The sequence below is a fragment of the Danio rerio genome, chromosome 23 (assembly GCF_052040795.2).
Source record: "Danio rerio strain M-AB ecotype USA chromosome 23, GRCz13ab, whole genome shotgun sequence".
Classification (NCBI taxonomy): Eukaryota; Metazoa; Chordata; class Actinopteri; order Cypriniformes; family Danionidae; genus Danio; species Danio rerio.
Window position 1 is genome coordinate 12,170,001 of NC_141043.1, and position 19,311 is coordinate 12,189,311.

Here is a 19,311-nt window from a genome sequence, read left to right on the forward strand (position 1 = left end):
TCAAGTCATTTATGTGCGCGGCAAAGCCAGTAATGCTGTATTTTTATAACAAGAGGTCGTAGTAGTGGGAATAGATGGGAAACATAAGGAGGCTCTTGTTAAAACGAGATCATGCATATTGGCCAACATCCCCTGTTGCCTAGTTACAAATGAGGGAACTGTAAGATTGCTTTGGATGTTTAAATGTGACTAAATCAGGCTAATAAAATTAGCAGTCAATAAGTTCATCTACAGCAGCTATTAGGGATGCACCAATATAGAACTTGTGGGTGATACCGTTGACTCTTTATATTTGGAAATTGATACATGGGCAAATAAACATCATTTAAATATTTTTTTTAGCTTGTTACAAAACCAATAACCTGGTAGCCAGCACTCCCACTTTTGGGATTCACACCTGTATAATGATAAATAAAATGATAATAATTTTTGACCCCATCAAACACAATTTAGGTATTGGAAAGAAGACACTTTGGCCTTCATCTATGCCTCCTATCCTTTATCTATTGTTTACATTGCATCTGGAAAGTAATCATAGTACTTCACTTTTTCCACATATTTTTTTATGTTACAGGCTTATTCCAAAATGGATTAAATTAATTTATTTTCCTACACACAATACCCCATAATGACAATGTGGAAAAAAAATTTTTTTGAAATTGTTGCAAATTTATAAAAAAAAAAAAAAAAATCTGAATAATCTCATGTACATCAGTATTCACTGCCTTTGCTCAATACTTTGTTGATGTACCTTTGGCAGCAAATACAGCCTCAAGTCTTTTTTGAATATGATGCCACAAGCTTGGCACACCTGTCTTTGGGGAATTTTTGCCCGTTCCTCCTTGCAGTACCTCTCAAGCTCTATCAGGTTGGATGGGAAGCAACAGTGTACAGCCATTTTCAGATCTCGCCAGAGATGTTCAACAGGATTTAGAACTGGGCTCTGGCTGGGCCACTCAAGGACATTCACCAAATTGTTGTGAAGCCATTCCATTGATATTCTGGCGGTGTGCTTTGGGTCGTTGTCCTGCTGGAAGATGAACTTTCAAATCATGTCCAATAAACTGCATTTACCACAGGTGAACTCCAATTAAACTGCTGAATCATCTCAACATAATTTAGAACTTCAAGGCAAAGGCTGTGAATAATTATGTACATGTGATTTTTAAAGTTTTTAATTTTTTTTTTTTTTAAATTTGCAACAATTTCAAAAAATATTTTTTTCACATTGTCATTAGGGGGTATTCTGTGCAGAATTTTGAGGAAATAAATGAATTTATTCTATTTTAGAATAAGGCTGTAACATAAAAAAGTTGGAAAAAGTGAAGTGCTATAAATACTTTACGGATGCACTGTATAATGCTCTAAAAGATAAAAAAAAAAAAACATCCAGATATAAAATTATGTCTTAAGTAATGTAAAAAATATAATAATACAGTTAAAAATTGATTTAATTAATCTAAGATTGAGCCTATATTAAATTGAGACCAGCCTTGTTCCAAAGCAATGATAAATTACAAAGTATATAATCTGAAGTCCATATTTTTCTTGGTGAGAAACAGCCACATTGCTGAAATCTCTTATTCCCTCTACCGTACACTATTCTAAAGAGCATGTCTGTTGTGTCAAAATTTGAAAATAAGCAGCAGCATGCATTCCATTTTCCAATACTATATTTTCTAACCTGACTGTAACAATAAAAATAACTTTTGTTGTTTGACACCGATATATTGTGCATCACTGGCATTCAGAGAAAGGAAACAATACAAATAACAAAAAGAACACGAAGAATCTGCTCTGAGTATTCAGGAATAGTTCACCCAACAATGAAAATGTGTGGTTCATTTACTCAGGCCATCCAAGATGTAGCTGCCTTACTTTCTTCTGAAGAACTCTAAAAATGGTTTATGGCTGAACCCACATTCCTTGGTGATTCATAAAATCCAAGTTTTTTTCTCCTGATATTAGCATATACGTTTTCAGAGATCTAGTGACAAAGGTTCAGCTGAGAGACATTACGTTTTCCATCTGGTCTCCTGTGAGCACTTGCCTTCAGATTTCATCAAGACAATTCTTTCCTTTTTTCTCACACTCTGCAGTACATAATTTTTTACTACTACTGAATCATGAGTGTCCAAACCTGTTCTAGCAGATTGGCTAACCTGCTGTGTTTAGTGTTTCCAACCCTAATCAAACACACGTGAACTGGCTCATATTAAATTTCTAGACAAGTGTGTTGGAACTGGTTTGAAATTATACAAGACAGTGACCAGGAGAAAGATTGGACATTCTAGTACAGTAAAACATTATACTGTAGCACCATTGTTATTAATTCAGTTAATTTGAAGCAGCAAGTTTTGTATTTTAAACTTAAGCTTCAAAGTATGTCACGACAATTGTGACTTGAAACAAAGCTTATTTTCAAGTTGAGCCAACTTATGTTGAATAATTGGATTTCCCTATCCGCCATCTACTCAGTGGGAATTACTGGAACCTACTTTGCTGGAGTAAGTCTTATCTAACCAGCAAATCATGCAGGGTGACTTATAGAAGAAAGATATCCAAAGCATACCAGCTGACATAGGGGTTCCTCGTAGATCAGTTCTTGTAGTTCTTCTCTTCCCAGTTTCCACCACTTTCTGGGTCTCATCACTCAAGTAGATTGTTATGCTAATGACACACAATTATATGTTCAATCTGAAACAGATGATCCTACAGTAGCTGCAAGGGTCTAACATTGCCTGAAGGACATCTCAATAGGAAGAACGATCATCACCAGCAGATAAGTCTGGCAAAACAGAGTATCTTGTTCTCCCTGTAGTACCAACTGTACAGTATGTCATAATCACACTATCCAGTTGGGGTTATCTACAGTTATCCCTTATAATTCAATCAGGAACCTTATAGTGATGCTTGATCTCCAGTTGTCTTTCAAAGATCACATAGGAAACAGCACGATAATGTAGGCTTGCTCTTTACAATATTAGAAGATCAGACTCTCCTTACAGAGCAGGGTGCACAACCTACGCCCAAGCACTTGTTGTTTCTAGCAATGCTATCCTGCTCTGTGAAACCTCTTCAAATTATCCAAAAAGATGCAGCTCGTCTGGTCTTTACCAAGGTCAAATGAGCCCACATCACACCTATCTTCCTGCACTGGCTACCATTTGCAGCTTACTGTACTGTATATCAAGTTGAACATTTTGATGCTTGCATGCACAAAGACTACAGGCTCTGCACCATCCTATCTCCACTTACTTCTACAAGTCTACACTCCCTCCAAAAGCCATGGAACCAATCATAAGTCATAAGATTTATACATTATCTGAAAGCTGAATAAAGCTGAAATTAACTTTTCCTTAATGTGTGGTTGGTTAGGACAATATTTGGTCAAGATACAACTTTTAAAAAATCTGGAGTCTGTGTTAAACAAAGTATCAATATTTTATTAGTCTAAATTGAGATTACACATTACTAGTAACAATTTATACATATTTACTTCTTCATGAAATATGATCTTTACTTAAAGGGTCACAAAACACCAAAATGCATTTTTTGAGATGTTGACAGTCATATATGTGTCCCACGTTGCTAAAAACACTATTAGGACACATATTCATTCATTCGTTTTCTTTTTGGCTAAGTCCCTTTATTAATCTGGGAATGAACTGCCAACTTATACAGCACGTTTTTATGCAGCGAAAGTGCTTCTAGCCGCAACCCATCTCTGGAATTAGGACACATATATTTCACTAAAAAGTGAAAATTTGTTGTTTTTGCATTGCTTTGAGCAAATATATTCTTTCAGTTAAAAAAAAAATGAATAAATAAATAAAAATTTTAAAACAAAGTCAAGGCAATAGGATCATATGTAAATGCCAGCATGGAGATTGGATGTCTATACTGGCGGATACAAAAGTGTTGTCATTGAGTTTTCAGCACATCTGTTCATTAATTCATGACTTGTTTCGGGATCATTACAGGAACTTTCAAAAAGCATTTCATGTAAACACCTTGATGATATTATTATCTTATTCAAATTAGGGCAAATAATTTGATTACTAATGTCCATGTAAAGTCATTGTCCATCTCCCCTGTGTCTTTGTTTGTGTTGCATGTGCACATAATGAAACTCCCCTTTTAATGCAAACCCTTCTCTCTTTCGCCACTCGACACTCCCACCTAAACAAAACTGGACTCAACAACTTTCTAGACTTCTTTCAAACTAGAGGTGTGACAACACCCTGCTGAGATGGGGGAAGAGGGGGAGTGTTCATGACCCTTTAATACTCTAACGATTTTTGGCATAAAATAAAATTATTAATTTGGCCCATACTGTATATTTTTGGCTATTCCACAAATACCCCGGTACGACATATGACTGGTTGCCAAATCACTGGCAACATTCAAAAGGAACCTAAGAAGTCACCTTTTCCATGAAAACTAAACTTCAAAATAAAATTTAAAAATAAATTAAAGAAAATGTTTTCTAATCCCCTCCTACCCTGTCTTGCATTTTTTTATGTGTAGATTTTTAATTAGTAGCACTTTGCAAAGAAACAATCAACTCATGCCTTCCACATCTGTGTGTTGCTTTGGATAAAATAGTCTAGTAAATGAATAGATGTTAATGTTAAGCTCTGTAAACTTACTCAAGTTTAACAAAGAAATAGTTTTACAGTGTGCCAAAAGTCAACTGATGCCAATGTTTGGAGGTGTACTGAGTGGCATCAGTTCAGTTTTCATGTGTTATGCTAAAGAACGTGTTGACTGAGAGGTAGATTACAAGTCAAAATGTTTTAAATACTGATTAATTTCATTAAAAGACCAAATGTTTCACTTAGATCTAAACGTATCATCAGAAGTTGCCAGAATTTTGTGTTGTCTCTATCTGCATTTTAAAATTGAAATGACACCTGTTGCATTTCATGAATTACACACAGTTTAAGCTAGTTGTTTTTTTTTTATGTTTATAACTTAGATGGCCTGAAGTTGATTAAATTACCAGTGTTTTTTCATAGTTGGGTGGACTATTCACTTAAAGCAATTTTATAATTATGCAAGTAAAATAGTGCAATTAAGTGATATAAGAGATGAACTCTTACCTTCTGACACTCCGTGTCACTAAAGCTCAGACCAAAGTAGTCCTTCTCCAACAGGTTGAGATGTTCACACACCATATCCAGTAACACTTGTCCTTTACAGAGCTTCTGTTTTGATTGATGAGCAGAGAAAGAGCACAAAGGAAAAGAGATTGATTAAGTGTTGGTCGTTGTAGAAAATGCCCCTACCATTTTTAATCAAAGTCAGGAGGGTCACTTTGTCATTACTAGGGCATAGTATCTTTTCCTTGAGTAAATAATAATACCTGGGTTTTTATCAAGTCATGGAAAGATGTCTTGGAGATTTAGTAAACATCATATTTGATAGCCAGGGTCATATAGATGTTGATTTGAAATGTTTGCGCTATGAATATTTTTAAGTATGAAAAGATTTATGACTTTTGACAATATGTAAAATACTCTAAGTCTCTGATGTCCCCAGAATGTGTCAATTCAAAATACTCCACAGATCCATTTATTTGTGCATTTTCAAAGTCCAAGTTTACATTCTTTAAGTGTGAGCAAAAACACACTGTTTTGTATGTGTATTTTTAAATGCAAATTAGCTTTCTGAAGAGGGCGGTGCCTTTATTGCTCATGCTTCAGACAGTCAGGGATCAACAAGACTGTACCGCATAACATTTAGAAATCATCACAAAAATAACACATTTATACATGTATTAATTGTGTAGGTGAGATTTCAAATTGCCATTTGTACCTTTTCTTTTAGCATAAGTCCACCAGAGGCTGCTGTCTCCTGACTGACTGATAGACTGACCAATCCCCCCACCCACTCCCTTTTCTTATCCCAACCGATAGTGATTTTAAAAGCACAGATTGACCAGCACCCACCCACTTTCCTAATCTCAATTCACAGTGTTTTGAAAAGCAATTCAGAAAGAGAAAACACAGCGTAGCAGCCTGATTTTTTACCATGTTTTCAGATTTTACCACATTCTCACCCTGTAATTTATTTGTTTTATATTTTGGCTTTTATTTTTGTCTTACCTGCTTTCTGGAACCGTTCTTTGCCAGACTTGAACTACATTGAACAACATTGAACAATCTCAAATTCTCTGACGTATGCCATGAGCCACTGGACAAACTAACAACAGCCATTAACACAGAGGTAAGCAGTTATCTGGTAATTGCGAAAAGGAATGGCATCACACTGCCCTGAAGCGTTCAATTTAAATATGAAATGCAGCCATACATTCCTCTGGCTACATAAATCTCAATCTTTAGAAATGTATATAGGGCTATATTTTCAGGATGAGCCTGTGTTGCAACATATAATATGCGATTTGTGCAGTAAGTGCAGTAAACTTGTATTTTATACCGGATATTTGTTAGACATACTTTTTTGTGCAAAATAGTAGCAGTTCATTCTACTGTATATCTTGTTCACATAAAGTATAGGATGAGTAAAAACTGGATTTTAGCATCTCAAAAGTACAATAATGGTTCCATTACAGTAAAAATTTAAAAATTACAAATATTTGAAGATTCTAATATGAACTTGAAAGATCTGTCTGAAATTTTCATCAAAGATTTGTTTATGTTGAGATATTTCACTTTAAAGATGAGGAAAAGGACTTACTATTTGCAATAAAAATGATATTACTGAACATACACACATGAGCCTGATAAAAATGCTAATTTTAGAGGAGAATTTCAGATGGCATTTATAGATGTTTGCATCTAAACACTGATTATGTTGAAACTACATGTTATTACTGCAAAAAATTGAAAAGTGTCATGAATTCAATAATTTACTCTCTCGTTGCGGTGATTTCCCACATTTCATAAGTAATTTCAAGAAGTTTAACATATATGATGTGTAAATCAATTACAATATAAAATAATATTATAATTACAAAGCATGCACTGGCAATATTTTGTGATGACTAGTTATTTAATGTGGAAGAAACAAGTGTAACCAATTTCCTATATAAACATTACTTTATTGCACTTGATACTCATTTGTTTTATTTGACCCCCCATTTGGAAGGTCAAATAAAGTGCTTTTGTTTTCATCAAAAAACAGAGCATCTCTACGACATGGCTGCTTCAACACTAACACTTAATTTAAGCTGCATTATGCAAATATTTCCACATTGTGACTTGGATACGTGAGGGAGAATTTGATTGAATTTGAACTGTTTACAGCAGAGCTTCTGTTTTAGAAAGAACAAAAATCATTTTGTTGACAACTTTGTGTAATTTTGCTGATTTTATACACATACTGTACAAACAGCTATAACACACTAAATAAAAAACACTTCATGTGACCTCTTTAAGCTAATATGTAGAAAGTAAATGATCCGTTTAGTTTCAGTCCATTTGCTGCATCAGTAATGAGGTGAATGTAGAGCATAAATCAAGTCAGGTTCAATTTAGTTTTTACAACGGGTTTGAGGATATGCATTGTTTCACAGCAGCTTTAGAGAAAGTGATGTACATTATCTAAGCCATTCATATCATATAGTACACGGGTCTTCCTGATTCCTGATTGACAAAATCAAGTCCCGATTTATTTTTTCTTCTTGTTCGAAAAAGCGATTTTTCTTGCTTTCTACAGAATTGGTGCAAAACCACTATCTAATATTCATAATACACAATTAAAAATACAGTATTTGAGTTTTAAAAGCTTAGATGTTGATTAATATCCTTCTACTATCTACAGAGATCCAATTACACTCACCAGCCACTTTATTAGGTACACCTAACTAGTTCCAAGTTGGACCCCCTTTGGCCTTCAGAACTGCCTTAATTCTTCGCGGCATAGGTTCAACAAGGTACTGTAAATATTTCTCAGAGATTTTGGTGTTTCTGCTGCTGCAGATTTGTCGGCTGCACATCAATGATGCGAATATCCCATTTCAACATATCTCAAAGGTGTTCTATTGGATTGAGATCTGGTGACTATGGAGGCCATTTGATTACAGTGAACTCATTGTCATGTTCAAGAAACCAGTCTGAGATGTTTTGCGCTTTTTGACATGGTGCGTTATTCTGCTAGAAGTAGCGTTCTGAAGATGGGTACACTGTGGTCATAAAGAGATGGACATGGTCAGCAACAATACTCAGGTGGGTTGTGGCGTTGCTCAATTGGTACTAATGGGCCCAATGACAAGAAATTATCCTCCCCACTATTACACCACCAGCAGCAGTCTGAACTGTGGATGCATTATTCCATGTTGTTGATGCCAAATTCTGACCCTACCATTCGAATGTCGCAGCAGAAATCGAGACTTATCAGACCAGGCAACGTTTTTCCAATCTTCTATTGTTCAATTTTGGTAAGTCTGTGCAAATTGTAGCCTCAGTTTCCAATTCTTAGCTGACAGGAGTGGCACCCAGTGTGATCTTCTGCTCATCTAGCCCATCCGCCTCAAGGTTGTATGTGTTGTGCATTCAGAGGTGCTTTTCTGCGTACCTCAGTTGTAGCGAGTTATTATTTGAGTTACTGTTGCTACAGAACTGCAGCAGATTGTCTTGACCATGTCTACATGCCTAAATGCATTAAGTTGCTGCCATGTGATTGGCTGATTATAAATATGTGTTAACGATAATTTGGACTTTTGTACCTAATGAGTGTACCTAGTTAGTGTATTTTAAAGATTAGAAAGTTGAATATAAATAAAATCATTATATATTAAAACTCTCAATTGGGAGCTATGGTGGCTGTTCCAAACACTAACACCTAAATTTCCTAAATTAAAAATCACAAAAGTTGTGAAAATGATATAAAAAATGCATTTTATTTTCTCATTTCATTTTAGAAATATATTTTTGGTCATTTTTAAAAATTCAAGTAAAAAAAATCATATTTTAGATTTTATTTTTAAAGAATGAAATTAATTTATTAAAGTTTTCGTGTCACTATGCCAAAACTGTGTATTTCTTAGTTGATAGGCTGAGGCTGGTTTTAGCCACACCCTACTTTTTAATCAGGAATTAATCCTGTGTCTTTCTTTTTCATGGCATGTACTGTAGATTGGTCCAGTCATTTTGAGGTAAAGGTGGTCAAATTCTGAAAATCTGTTTATAGCTATAAGGAATGTCACTACCGAATATATTATTTCTGCAAAACACATTGTATTTTTAAGATGTTTACAACATATATACACATCACTTTATTGAAGAAAACACTATGGCAGCTTCCATTTTATCAAGGCTAAGCATCTGTGCATCTTTCCAACCACACCCAGCCATTCTGCACAAAAGAGTGGCATATGCAACACGCTTGAGACACTGGCACTGGCTTTGCCTTTCTACAGAAATACTGAGCACTCGCCGCCCAGGGAGCCTGTTACCCCGCCGCGACAGGGATACAGCGCAGCTGTTTCCATGGCAACAGAAGTGATGAGGTTGTGTGTGTGCGCGAGTGTGTGCGTTGTCTCCCTGGCCTCTCATGGCTAAACACAGGGTTTTTTTTTTTTAAGAGGGAGAGAGAAAAAGAGAGTGGGTGTGCTACCATAAAAAGGCTTCTTAAGTTAGTCAGTCACCCCTTAATTACAGCAAAGCATTATTTTTGTATATAAAGGCAATTTAGTAGTATTTGGCTCAACATATGCACTTGAAGGATTGACTTTTGGTGGATCTCTGGGTAAAGAAAAGCATTGTGAGTTCTGGCTTACAGTTGTACTTGTTGCCATTGTGATTGTAGGTGGTTTTGTACTTTCACAGCTTGCATCCATCAGCAAGGCTTAAATAAAAAGTTGCTCTAGAGTTTCCAGAGACAAAAGATTTCATGAGTGATGATGCGATTGAAAGAATTGATGAAATATTCATTAACATTACTTTGGATATATTAGGCCCTTGAGATATTCTTCTTTTGATCAACTAAAGAAAAAATCCATTGTTCCGGCAGAGCCATTAGACGTTTCAGTTCAGCCATACTAATACACTGTATGAATTTCTTTCACCTCACGAACAGAAGAGGAGATGCTGATCTGTCGGCTGCTTTTATTTCCTTAAAATGAATGTGGATGTCCACAATAGTGGAAAATCCATCATCTGGGGCATACAGACTGGCCTGGCATTGATCAAGAGATCTGATCTGTGAAATTTTGGAAAGACGGTACAATTCCAAAATGGAAAAAAAAACTTAATTAATTAACTATTTCATTCATTCATTCATTCATTCATTCATTCATTCATTAATCCATTCATTCATTCATTCATTCAAACACAGGAAGAACATGCAAACTCCACACAGAAATAACAGGCTCTGCCGGGACTTGAAGCAGTGACCTTCTTGCTGTGAAGCAACAGTGCTAACCACTGAGCCACTATGCTGCTCTAAATTTACAATCGCAACTGACACTGCAGGTTTGGGCGGTGTCAACCAATTAGACATTGTATGATGTCTAATGTGAAACATAGCGATGGACGATAGCATTGTCATTGTTTGTGGTGGTGATTTAATAATTTATGAATAATTAATTCATAACAAATTATTTGTAGCTTACTGTTTCAATTACCTGACCCGCATGGTCTTTGTTTTATTCATAAGTAATCAAATCATAAAGAAATAAAGATAAGTTACACACAAATTACCACCGTCAGTTACTTTTTTTCTGCAGGAATAGGTAGAGTAATCTATGTTTCACTAAAATTACTAAGTACAAGCGTGAAAGCAAAAGATTGAAGCAGTGTACTGATGTTGTGAAACGTTAACTGGTAGATTCAAAAGACCGAAGAATCGTTAGACAGAGACAAGATTAATTAAATATCACGTTTAACAACTATAGTGAGATGCGTTATTTCAATAAAATTAAAAATCAAGAAAGAACCAGCTTAAAAAAGAAAAACGATCTTTACTACCGTTGCTACTAATGCTAAAAATATATAAATCTAACATCTTGTACACATAAAAACTTGCACAATACACACATAAAACTTAATGTGTCATTATAGGTGGAACATTTTTGAAAACCTATTCATTGACACAATTTTGATGATTGCTTGTCGCCACCTAATGGTTAAGCATTGTAACTGCTACAACATCCACCAGTGTCAAGTTCCATTAAATGGTGATTTTAATTTTTACCATAAACATCAGTATTTTTATTTGAACTATAAACTGTTCTCACAGTACTTCAGTGCTATATAATTGTTTGTAACTAACTGAAAAAGTGTAAATCATAATTATATTTTACAGGGAAGCCAAGTGTTTTCATATACGTGTTTTGAATGACGCGATTTGTTAAAAATGTTGGATTAACCTACAAGTTCAATCAGTAATTAATCCACGGGTCACGTGTGTTCCGAACTGTGGGTTGTGATCGTTTACACCCCTAATACACATATTATATGTAAATAAACTTTTATTTTGAATGATTTATCTTTGCCCGGCACTAGTAAAAATTCATTATGAATAACTAATTGCAAATGAAAAAGATTTTGAATTGCATTAGAACAATTAGATGGAAAAATGTAGACCTAAGATGTATTTTGTAATAGATGGTTTATAAGCTTATAAATGTATGCACCTGAATCAGTGAGATTTTTTTTTACATCATTAATATATCTAACCCAAAACCAAGAAAAATCATTTTTGATACCTAAAAAAATTTACATATTAAAACATATAGGGTTGAATTTTCAGCTAGTTAACTAAACAACATTTATGATTATTATTTCATTTTTTGTACTAAAATAACTAAAACTAAAATTACAAGTTTTAACAGAGAATGAAAAAGTCATTTAAAATACAATAATACAACTCAATGGTACTAGACGGTAGCATACTGATACAATATTATGACAATTGCAATTTGCATTGCCATATGCAGTGCATGACCACTCACAAGTGCACAAAGCAGGCCTGAAAACACACATGTGAGTGTTAAAAGCAGCCAGCTGTCTTATTGGCTGCTTTATATTTGTTCTCTCAGAGTGTGAATCACTATCCATTTTTCTTTTATGGGAAAAGAAAAGCATTGCATCTCCTTTCGCATTCACTGCACTAAGCAAAGTCAAAACGATTTGGAAAAGCTGAGTAAATAATGACAGCTTTTTTCACATCTAGGTGACAAATACACAAGCCCAGTATACCTTCCTCTGAAAGGCGGTAGTATTATTTACTCCATGGGACCACTACCATGTCACCATTATAGATTTTTCCATCCTCCTCTCCTTCAGCGAAGCGTAAAAGACTGCAAGTATGGGCGGCCTTTGACCTTTAGATTGGAAGTCTGCCTCTCTCGGTAGGAGTTGCAGCATCGGTAAAAACCAAGTGTAAGAGCCCAGAGAAGAGCCATGTGTGAATGCAGCCTGGAAATCCATCATCCAGCAGAGCCCTGGGGCACGCAGACAGGCACTGGCACTGATCTCAGAGCAGTATGTGGCCCTCCCTGGAGAGAAACTAGTGCGGGAGGGCTTTTCACCTATCAATGAACACCCACCCCCATCAGCCCACACCAGTATTCAAATCTCATGTGCGGTAATTCCCAGTGGAGAATGCCAAACTGCAGTGAAATTCCCTTGACGGCAGTGAAATGTGAAATCCAGGGATCACATGAACATCTTTGGGATTTCTGGTTCTCGACAGCCTGAGCCACAGTATTCCAGAACGTGTCAATGTTAGAATTGTTGACGCAATTAATACAAAGTTCTAATGGCATCAAAACATTTAAATGCAAAACAATTGTGTGATGTTGATGTTTTCATAAATTATCTTTGCAATTGGGAGTTTATCTTGTTTAATTGTTGAGTATTTATGATGGAGTATGCGCATGCATCCTTTAGGTTTATGACGGTGTCAAATTTATTGTTGTGATTAGTTTTTATCACGATATATGGTATTATCATGGTATTGACATACACTTTTTAAATTAAAGTTATTTTAAGAAATATAGCACAAAAATATTTTGTGTATTACTTTATTGTCTTAATGTGTTGGCAGTTAATGAATGTTTCATAGGCATTAATTTAAAAGTACAACAGGTAACAGTTTACGATTAAGGGCCCTGTCATACACCCGGCGCAATAAGGCGCAAGATCTGTATGGTGCAATTTGTTGATATTTTCCTGTGTTTGGATATAACTCAGTTTTTTGACAACACTTCATTATTATTGTTCATTTATTTGTTTGCTGGACATTAGAACTGAATTTAGAAATAGTTTTAAAACAAATCTTTGCAATTATCAGATAAAATTAAATATGTAGGGTAATACATGTCTTCAGTGGATTGTGTACAACATGGTTTCCTTATCCACAAAAGTAAAGGAGTAAAGTAAAGAGTAAAAGTAAAGTGTGAGAAAGAGGCTGAATAGAGGACATGTTTTTTAACGCAGATGCGCACACCTGTTTAACTGTTTTCTCGCTAGTGAAGTGTTTAGTTTATAAATAGCAAATGTGCCATGCTGTGACACAACTGACTCTTAAAGGGAATGGGAGATGAGACTCTGATTGGTTTAATGAATGTTATGCTCAAAACACACCCGTAACTCATTAAGAGAATAAGCACAACCCTGTTAGACCATGCGCGTGATCCAAACCATGTTTTTACGTCCCCTTAAAATAGTAAAAGTGTTTTCAGACACGCCATAAATGCTTTTGCGTCATGTGCTATAAACTTTGATTCTAGATCGTTAAAATAGAGCGCAAAGTCTCATTAATAAATGAAAGTTAATGGATTAAAATCAACAATAAAATAAAGCTAGATTTATTACAGTTAAACTTTATTTTAATGGTCCATTTTTTAAATTTAAGTAACATTGCATCTACATACCAACTAATTCTCATTAGATTATAGGTAGACGGTTAGGTTGGGGTTAGTGTAAGTTGACATGTACTTGCAAAGTTTTTTATTTAAGTCAGTTAAATTTTCGTTGAAGGAGCATATCAACAGATATTAAGCAGACAGTCTACTAATACTCAAGTTGACCATCAAAATAAAGTTTAAACAGTTACTATATTAATATAAAAACAATATTTTACTTAAAATAGTTATTGACTCTATTAATAAAAACTATTATGAATTGTTCTAATTACGTATTTGATTTTTATGATTTATTAGACATTAACTAAAAAAATTACATCATCTAAGATTAATAAACGATTTTGTAGCTTAATGTACAATATCCCTATAAATAGAAACAGAAATTTCAATCAGTAGTATTATGTGAAAATGTTCACATTTGAACTATTAAGCTGACCAATTAAATCTACAAGCATTTGGTTTTGTTATGAAAAAAATACTGTGTATACATTTTCAGCACCATTTGTCTTGTGCTATGTGTATTTACATTATGGTATATATTTACAGTAAAATGTACATTCATTTTCATAATGTCTTAAAAATACAGTAACATACTGCATAACGGTTCTATAGTAAAATACAGTTCATATTACAGTTAAATACTTTGTAATTTACAAAAATCATTAACAGTGCACCGCATTTACTGTATTTCAAAGTGCTAACAATATCCATGTTGTGCATGTTCCTTATTACATCTTATACAAGAGTTCTGTCTGGTTGCCGAATCTGATTAGCTACGCAATATTCTGCAATAACAGCACTCATAGAGAATATTCACTCTTGTGTATTACTTCCCCCACATAGACAGCAGATTATTACAGTTTGTTAAATATTGCAACTATTGGAGAGCACAATGTACTTTTGAGGCTTTTTAGGCAAAAATGTAGATGTTTAGATTGCATGCAGTTTATTTACAAGGATAGTGCCAGATTTAAATATTTATAATTTCAGATATGGGCAGCCATCAGCCCATATACTATACATTCTGAGCAATGCAGAAGGTTGCACCACAAGATGGCGACAGACACTGTATAGTAATTCCTTAGGGCAGAAAGATTATTTTCACATTTTAATCTACAGCTGATCAAATCATTATAAAACAGGTAAGTGACATACTGAGTCTATCTCTCTCTTTTGTATGTTGTAGTGCTGTATTTATATCATAGTAATCTGCTAGTGTTTGCTTGGCTTGGCTTTTCAGAGTTAATTATTGTGATCTCTCGATTGCACCAGATAAATACTGGGAAATCTCTATAGACTGATGGCATTTCATGACGTTCAGCTTTATAATCCTAAAACATGAGCAAAATCGCCTTTTTTGTCATCACTTTAGATAATATGTTTAGATAATCATTCAAATACTATCTCTAAAGTGACGTTGGTGAAGTAGCAACCGTTTCTGCTGTTTTAACATCAGCTGCAGATGTGAATGAATGGCTGAAGAAAGTAGATACTCATACAAAAAGATTTTTAGACTTTCTGTGTTTGATTTTCTTTTTTATATACATGATTATGCCATGCAACTTTTATATGAATGCAATATCACAGTCGTAGCAGTGCAATATGGCTGTATATCATCACTGGTGAGACACTAAGGCACTCGGCTTGTGGCCTCAAGCTAACAAACTGCTACTCATGTGATATTGCTCATACATAGTTTTGTATATATGTATATTGAATATAGGTGTATGTCTATAAAACTCCTTAACCTAATTTTTCTTCTCTGTTTGAAAGCAAATCCTTTCTAAGCCAATAAACAGTGGAAGGGTTTTCAGTCCAATGACCCTGTAAGTAAATGCATTTAAAGCATCAGTGTGAAATAGCTCTTATGTAAAGGAAAGCAGGCCAATCACGTCAAAGATGACAGTGAGAACAGTGTGTGTTAGGCTTTAAACTGTGAGCTCTGTCATATTCTGCCTTGTTTTTTTTTTTGTTTTTTTTTCTGAAGAGTGTGAGCCCTCACAAATTGCTTGTGTGAAATGCAGTCTGAACATAATGTCAAAACATCCCCCCCTCCCCGCTGTATGGCCAGATAATAAGCAAACTAGCTTTCGTATCTGAATAAAACAAACCAGCCTCTTACTAATAGTATTTGTGCACAGAAACATTTCTGTACATTCACATTTATACACACATTTAGTAAAGTTTGTTTAGTAAAGTTTGTTGTTTTAGTATTCTGAAAGGATCTGCGTACTTAGGAATATTAGAAATATTGGTAAAGGTCAGTGTGGGTGGTTGTGTTTTATTGAGAGCCATCTCCAATGTGATGCTATTGGCCATGCTATGGCGATGCTATTGCACTTAAAATTTTCACTTGTCTATTGATATTCCAATTGTCAGTAAATATGATAATTGGTATGGGTCAGACGTTCATTCATTCATTTTTTTAGCTTAGTCCCTTTTTCTAATCTTGGGTCGCCACAGTGGAATGAACCGCCAACTTAATCAGCATATGTTTTACGCAGCTGATGCCCTTCCAGCTGCAACCTATCACTGGGAAATGGGTAAGATGTATTAAACCTTATTTATTTACTTTGATTTTGTGTGCTCAGAACATGTATTTAATATATGGGATATACTTTTGATGCAGATATAAAATTATCGTTCTCAATATTGCAATGGTTGTAGTATATCTTTTAAAGGGCACTTATGATGAAAATTATCTTTTGTAAGCTGTTTGGACAGAACTGTGTGTATGTATAGTGTGTTCACAGTCATATTGAAGTGATATGAACACAAGAAATCTTTTTTTTAACATTAAAATAGGGCCCAAATTCCAGTGACTTTGAGGCCCACCATAATGTGAGGCAAGAGTGAGGCATTCCACGCCCAACTAATTGATTGACAGGCGCCAGGTTTCTATAATAGCATGTACGTATACACATGTCCACAGAACAACTGAGATTAACTCTGTGATATTTATATAAGCATGTAAAATCGCTATCTTATAACCAATGATATAACCATCACGGCTGCATGGTGTCAGTAAATGCGCATATGTATGTTTGTGTGTACTGCAAACGGCATGCGTGTGTGTGACTCATCGTTTCCACCACAATTACATCAAATAAACTTACTTGGTATTTTTGACAAATGAGCTGTATTGCAGCTTCATCCAAGTCTGTCTTTATCACTGACTGCTGTTTATCTACTGTAACGCATGAGAAGCAGACACTAACGTAAGAACAGTGGACGGGGAGAAGCAGCTAATTTGCATTTAAAGCCACTAGCCACAAAAACAGCTACACTGTATTCAGACACCAAAATTGGCTGATTCTGGAGGCTATAATAAAATATCTGATGGGTATTTTGAGCTGAAACTTTACAGACAAATTCTGGAAACACCAAAGACTTATCTTACGTCTTGTAAAAGGGGTGAAATAGGTGCCCTTTAAAAGTCTTTAAAAGCAGTGACTTGCTATTTTCTTGAAATAGCTAAATCTGAGATATTTTCATTAACCACACCATTAATTTGCATCTTCATAACCAAAATGCAGATAGGGCTGGGAATTTAATTATCTTCCCTGCGCGCATTAGCTCTTTCAAACCCTTTAAATAAATCAGTTCAAAACTAAAAAAACTGAAAATTGTCATAACACAAGTGAAATTGCTCTCAATAAACTATAAATCATTACACCATCTCCTTTTAATGCAAATGAATAATGATGATTAAGTATGATCAACTAAATTTTTACTGAGTTGTTATTCCTGCAGTCAATGTAGATTACTTCTAAATGCACAATCAAAAAAAAAGTGTTTTGAAAAAGAACTGTAGAATTTATGTTTTTTAAATAACTTAATTTATTTGATATATCATACACCTGGCACAATAAGGCGCAAGACATGTTTGGCACGATTTGTTGCTATTTTCAGACCAGCGCAACCCTAATTTATATGTTTTGTGCCACGTTGTTAATATAGCAAATGCACTTTGTGGTTCCATGGGTGTGCTGGTCTAAAAAGGGGGTGTGTTAAGGCGCATTGTTGGCACATTGCTATTTTGATGAACTGAAATAGACCACGCCATTAACCAACTAAAAGCTGGTCTAAAGTCCAGTGCAGACCACTTTAGTTATGCAGCTTTGCCGGTCCAAACACTTACACATTGCTTATTACTAGGGGTGTCAAAGTTGTTTCTTCGGTGCACCGCGATGCAGATGAGGACAATTCAATATCGGTTCAGTAATTATCATAACCGGTTATCAGGTACTGTACACACCCCTACTTAATACATACAGGATGTACAGCAATACACAAATATCTTTACATATAGGAAAAAGAAATAGGGTTTAAAATGTTACAAAAATTATTATTTTCTACATAAATAATAAAACCATTACCTCTATGTCTTATCTCAGTTTTTTTTTTCATATTATTTATGAAAATTTGCATTTGTATTTAAAGTATTATTTATTACAAGCATATTTATATTTGTTTTAATAAAAGCAAGGTTAGATTTGTCCACCTGTCGGGTGTTGGAGACTTATGCATCACTATATGTGGCATAAGAATAGGATGTTTGTTTGGTTATTTATTATTCGTGGCTGGAAATTAGTCATAGGTCGTTCATAGGCAAGCCAATCATATGCGTTTAGAGCCAGAAAGAGAATTGATCCGTTCATCTCTCAAGTCCTCTATCGGGTTTGAGTCATTTTTCTTTCTTACTTGACTTGACACTAAAGCAGAATTGGATGTAGAAATAAGTAAATGGTTCTAAATCTTCTTTAAAGACGGGTGCATCATAATAACTAATTATTGTAATACTATTATTACTGATAATATTATTATTTTATTATTATCCTGTGCATTTCTGATCTTAAACTGTAGCTCCATGGAGAACCTCAGTTAGTATTATTTATGCAAAACTGCATTTTTGTTGCATTATGGATCATATTTTAGACTTTTCAAAAAATCATCAAACAATGTGTACCTAACAAGCATTTTCTTAGAAATATAAAAGGTCTGTCCTATTGTCACTAAGTTGTTGTTACTTTTTTACTGCTGGATATGTGGTTTTATTTTTTTGTTATTTTACAAATAAATGGAACCATGCTTTAAAACATATTGTTTCTCTATTTACTGCTTTGTTATAAGAGAACTAATTTTCTAAAATGTGTATAAAAAAAGGTTGCATTAGCATTTATTCATTTAGCAGAAGATTTTATCCTGCGACCAACAAGTAATGACAAAAGAAGAGCTTCAAATCATCAAAAAGAAGAAACAGAGCTTGTGTTTTTGAATGCTAACAAACCTTAAGCCAAGTCAAACAAGTAAAGCCACACAGTGTTGTTTTAAAGATTATTTAATTCTAATTATTTTTAAAAAAATGTTAATATTCTAAAGTCGATTTGTTAAGCTCATTAGGCTCTGTGTCGTTTGTATTTTTTATTTTAAAAAAAAATTCATTTAAACTGCTGTTTCATAAAAAAATCTAA

At 34.5% G+C, this 19,311-nt stretch overlaps 2 protein-coding genes across 51 annotated transcripts in view; one reads left to right on the plus strand and one right to left on the minus strand.

Moving 5' to 3' along the window:
• The window catches only part of LOC147831238 (uncharacterized), a 650,544-nt gene that overhangs the window by 562,283 nt on the left and 68,950 nt on the right, over positions 1-19,311 (plus strand). The window lies entirely within an intron of this gene.
• Positions 1-19,311, minus strand: part of si:dkey-178k16.1 — a 151,129-nt gene that overhangs the window by 34,876 nt on the left and 96,942 nt on the right. For all 50 annotated transcript variants that reach the window (XR_015523222.1, XR_015523223.1, XR_015523229.1 and 47 more), the window contains exon 4: positions 5,106-5,210. Coding sequence is in view for 39 of the 50 variants with exons in the window: in XM_087306659.1 (XP_087162785.1) it covers positions 5,106-5,210 (105 nt within the window). In the remaining 11 variants the exon portion in view is untranslated. The remainder of the gene's footprint in view (positions 1-5,105; positions 5,211-19,311) is intronic.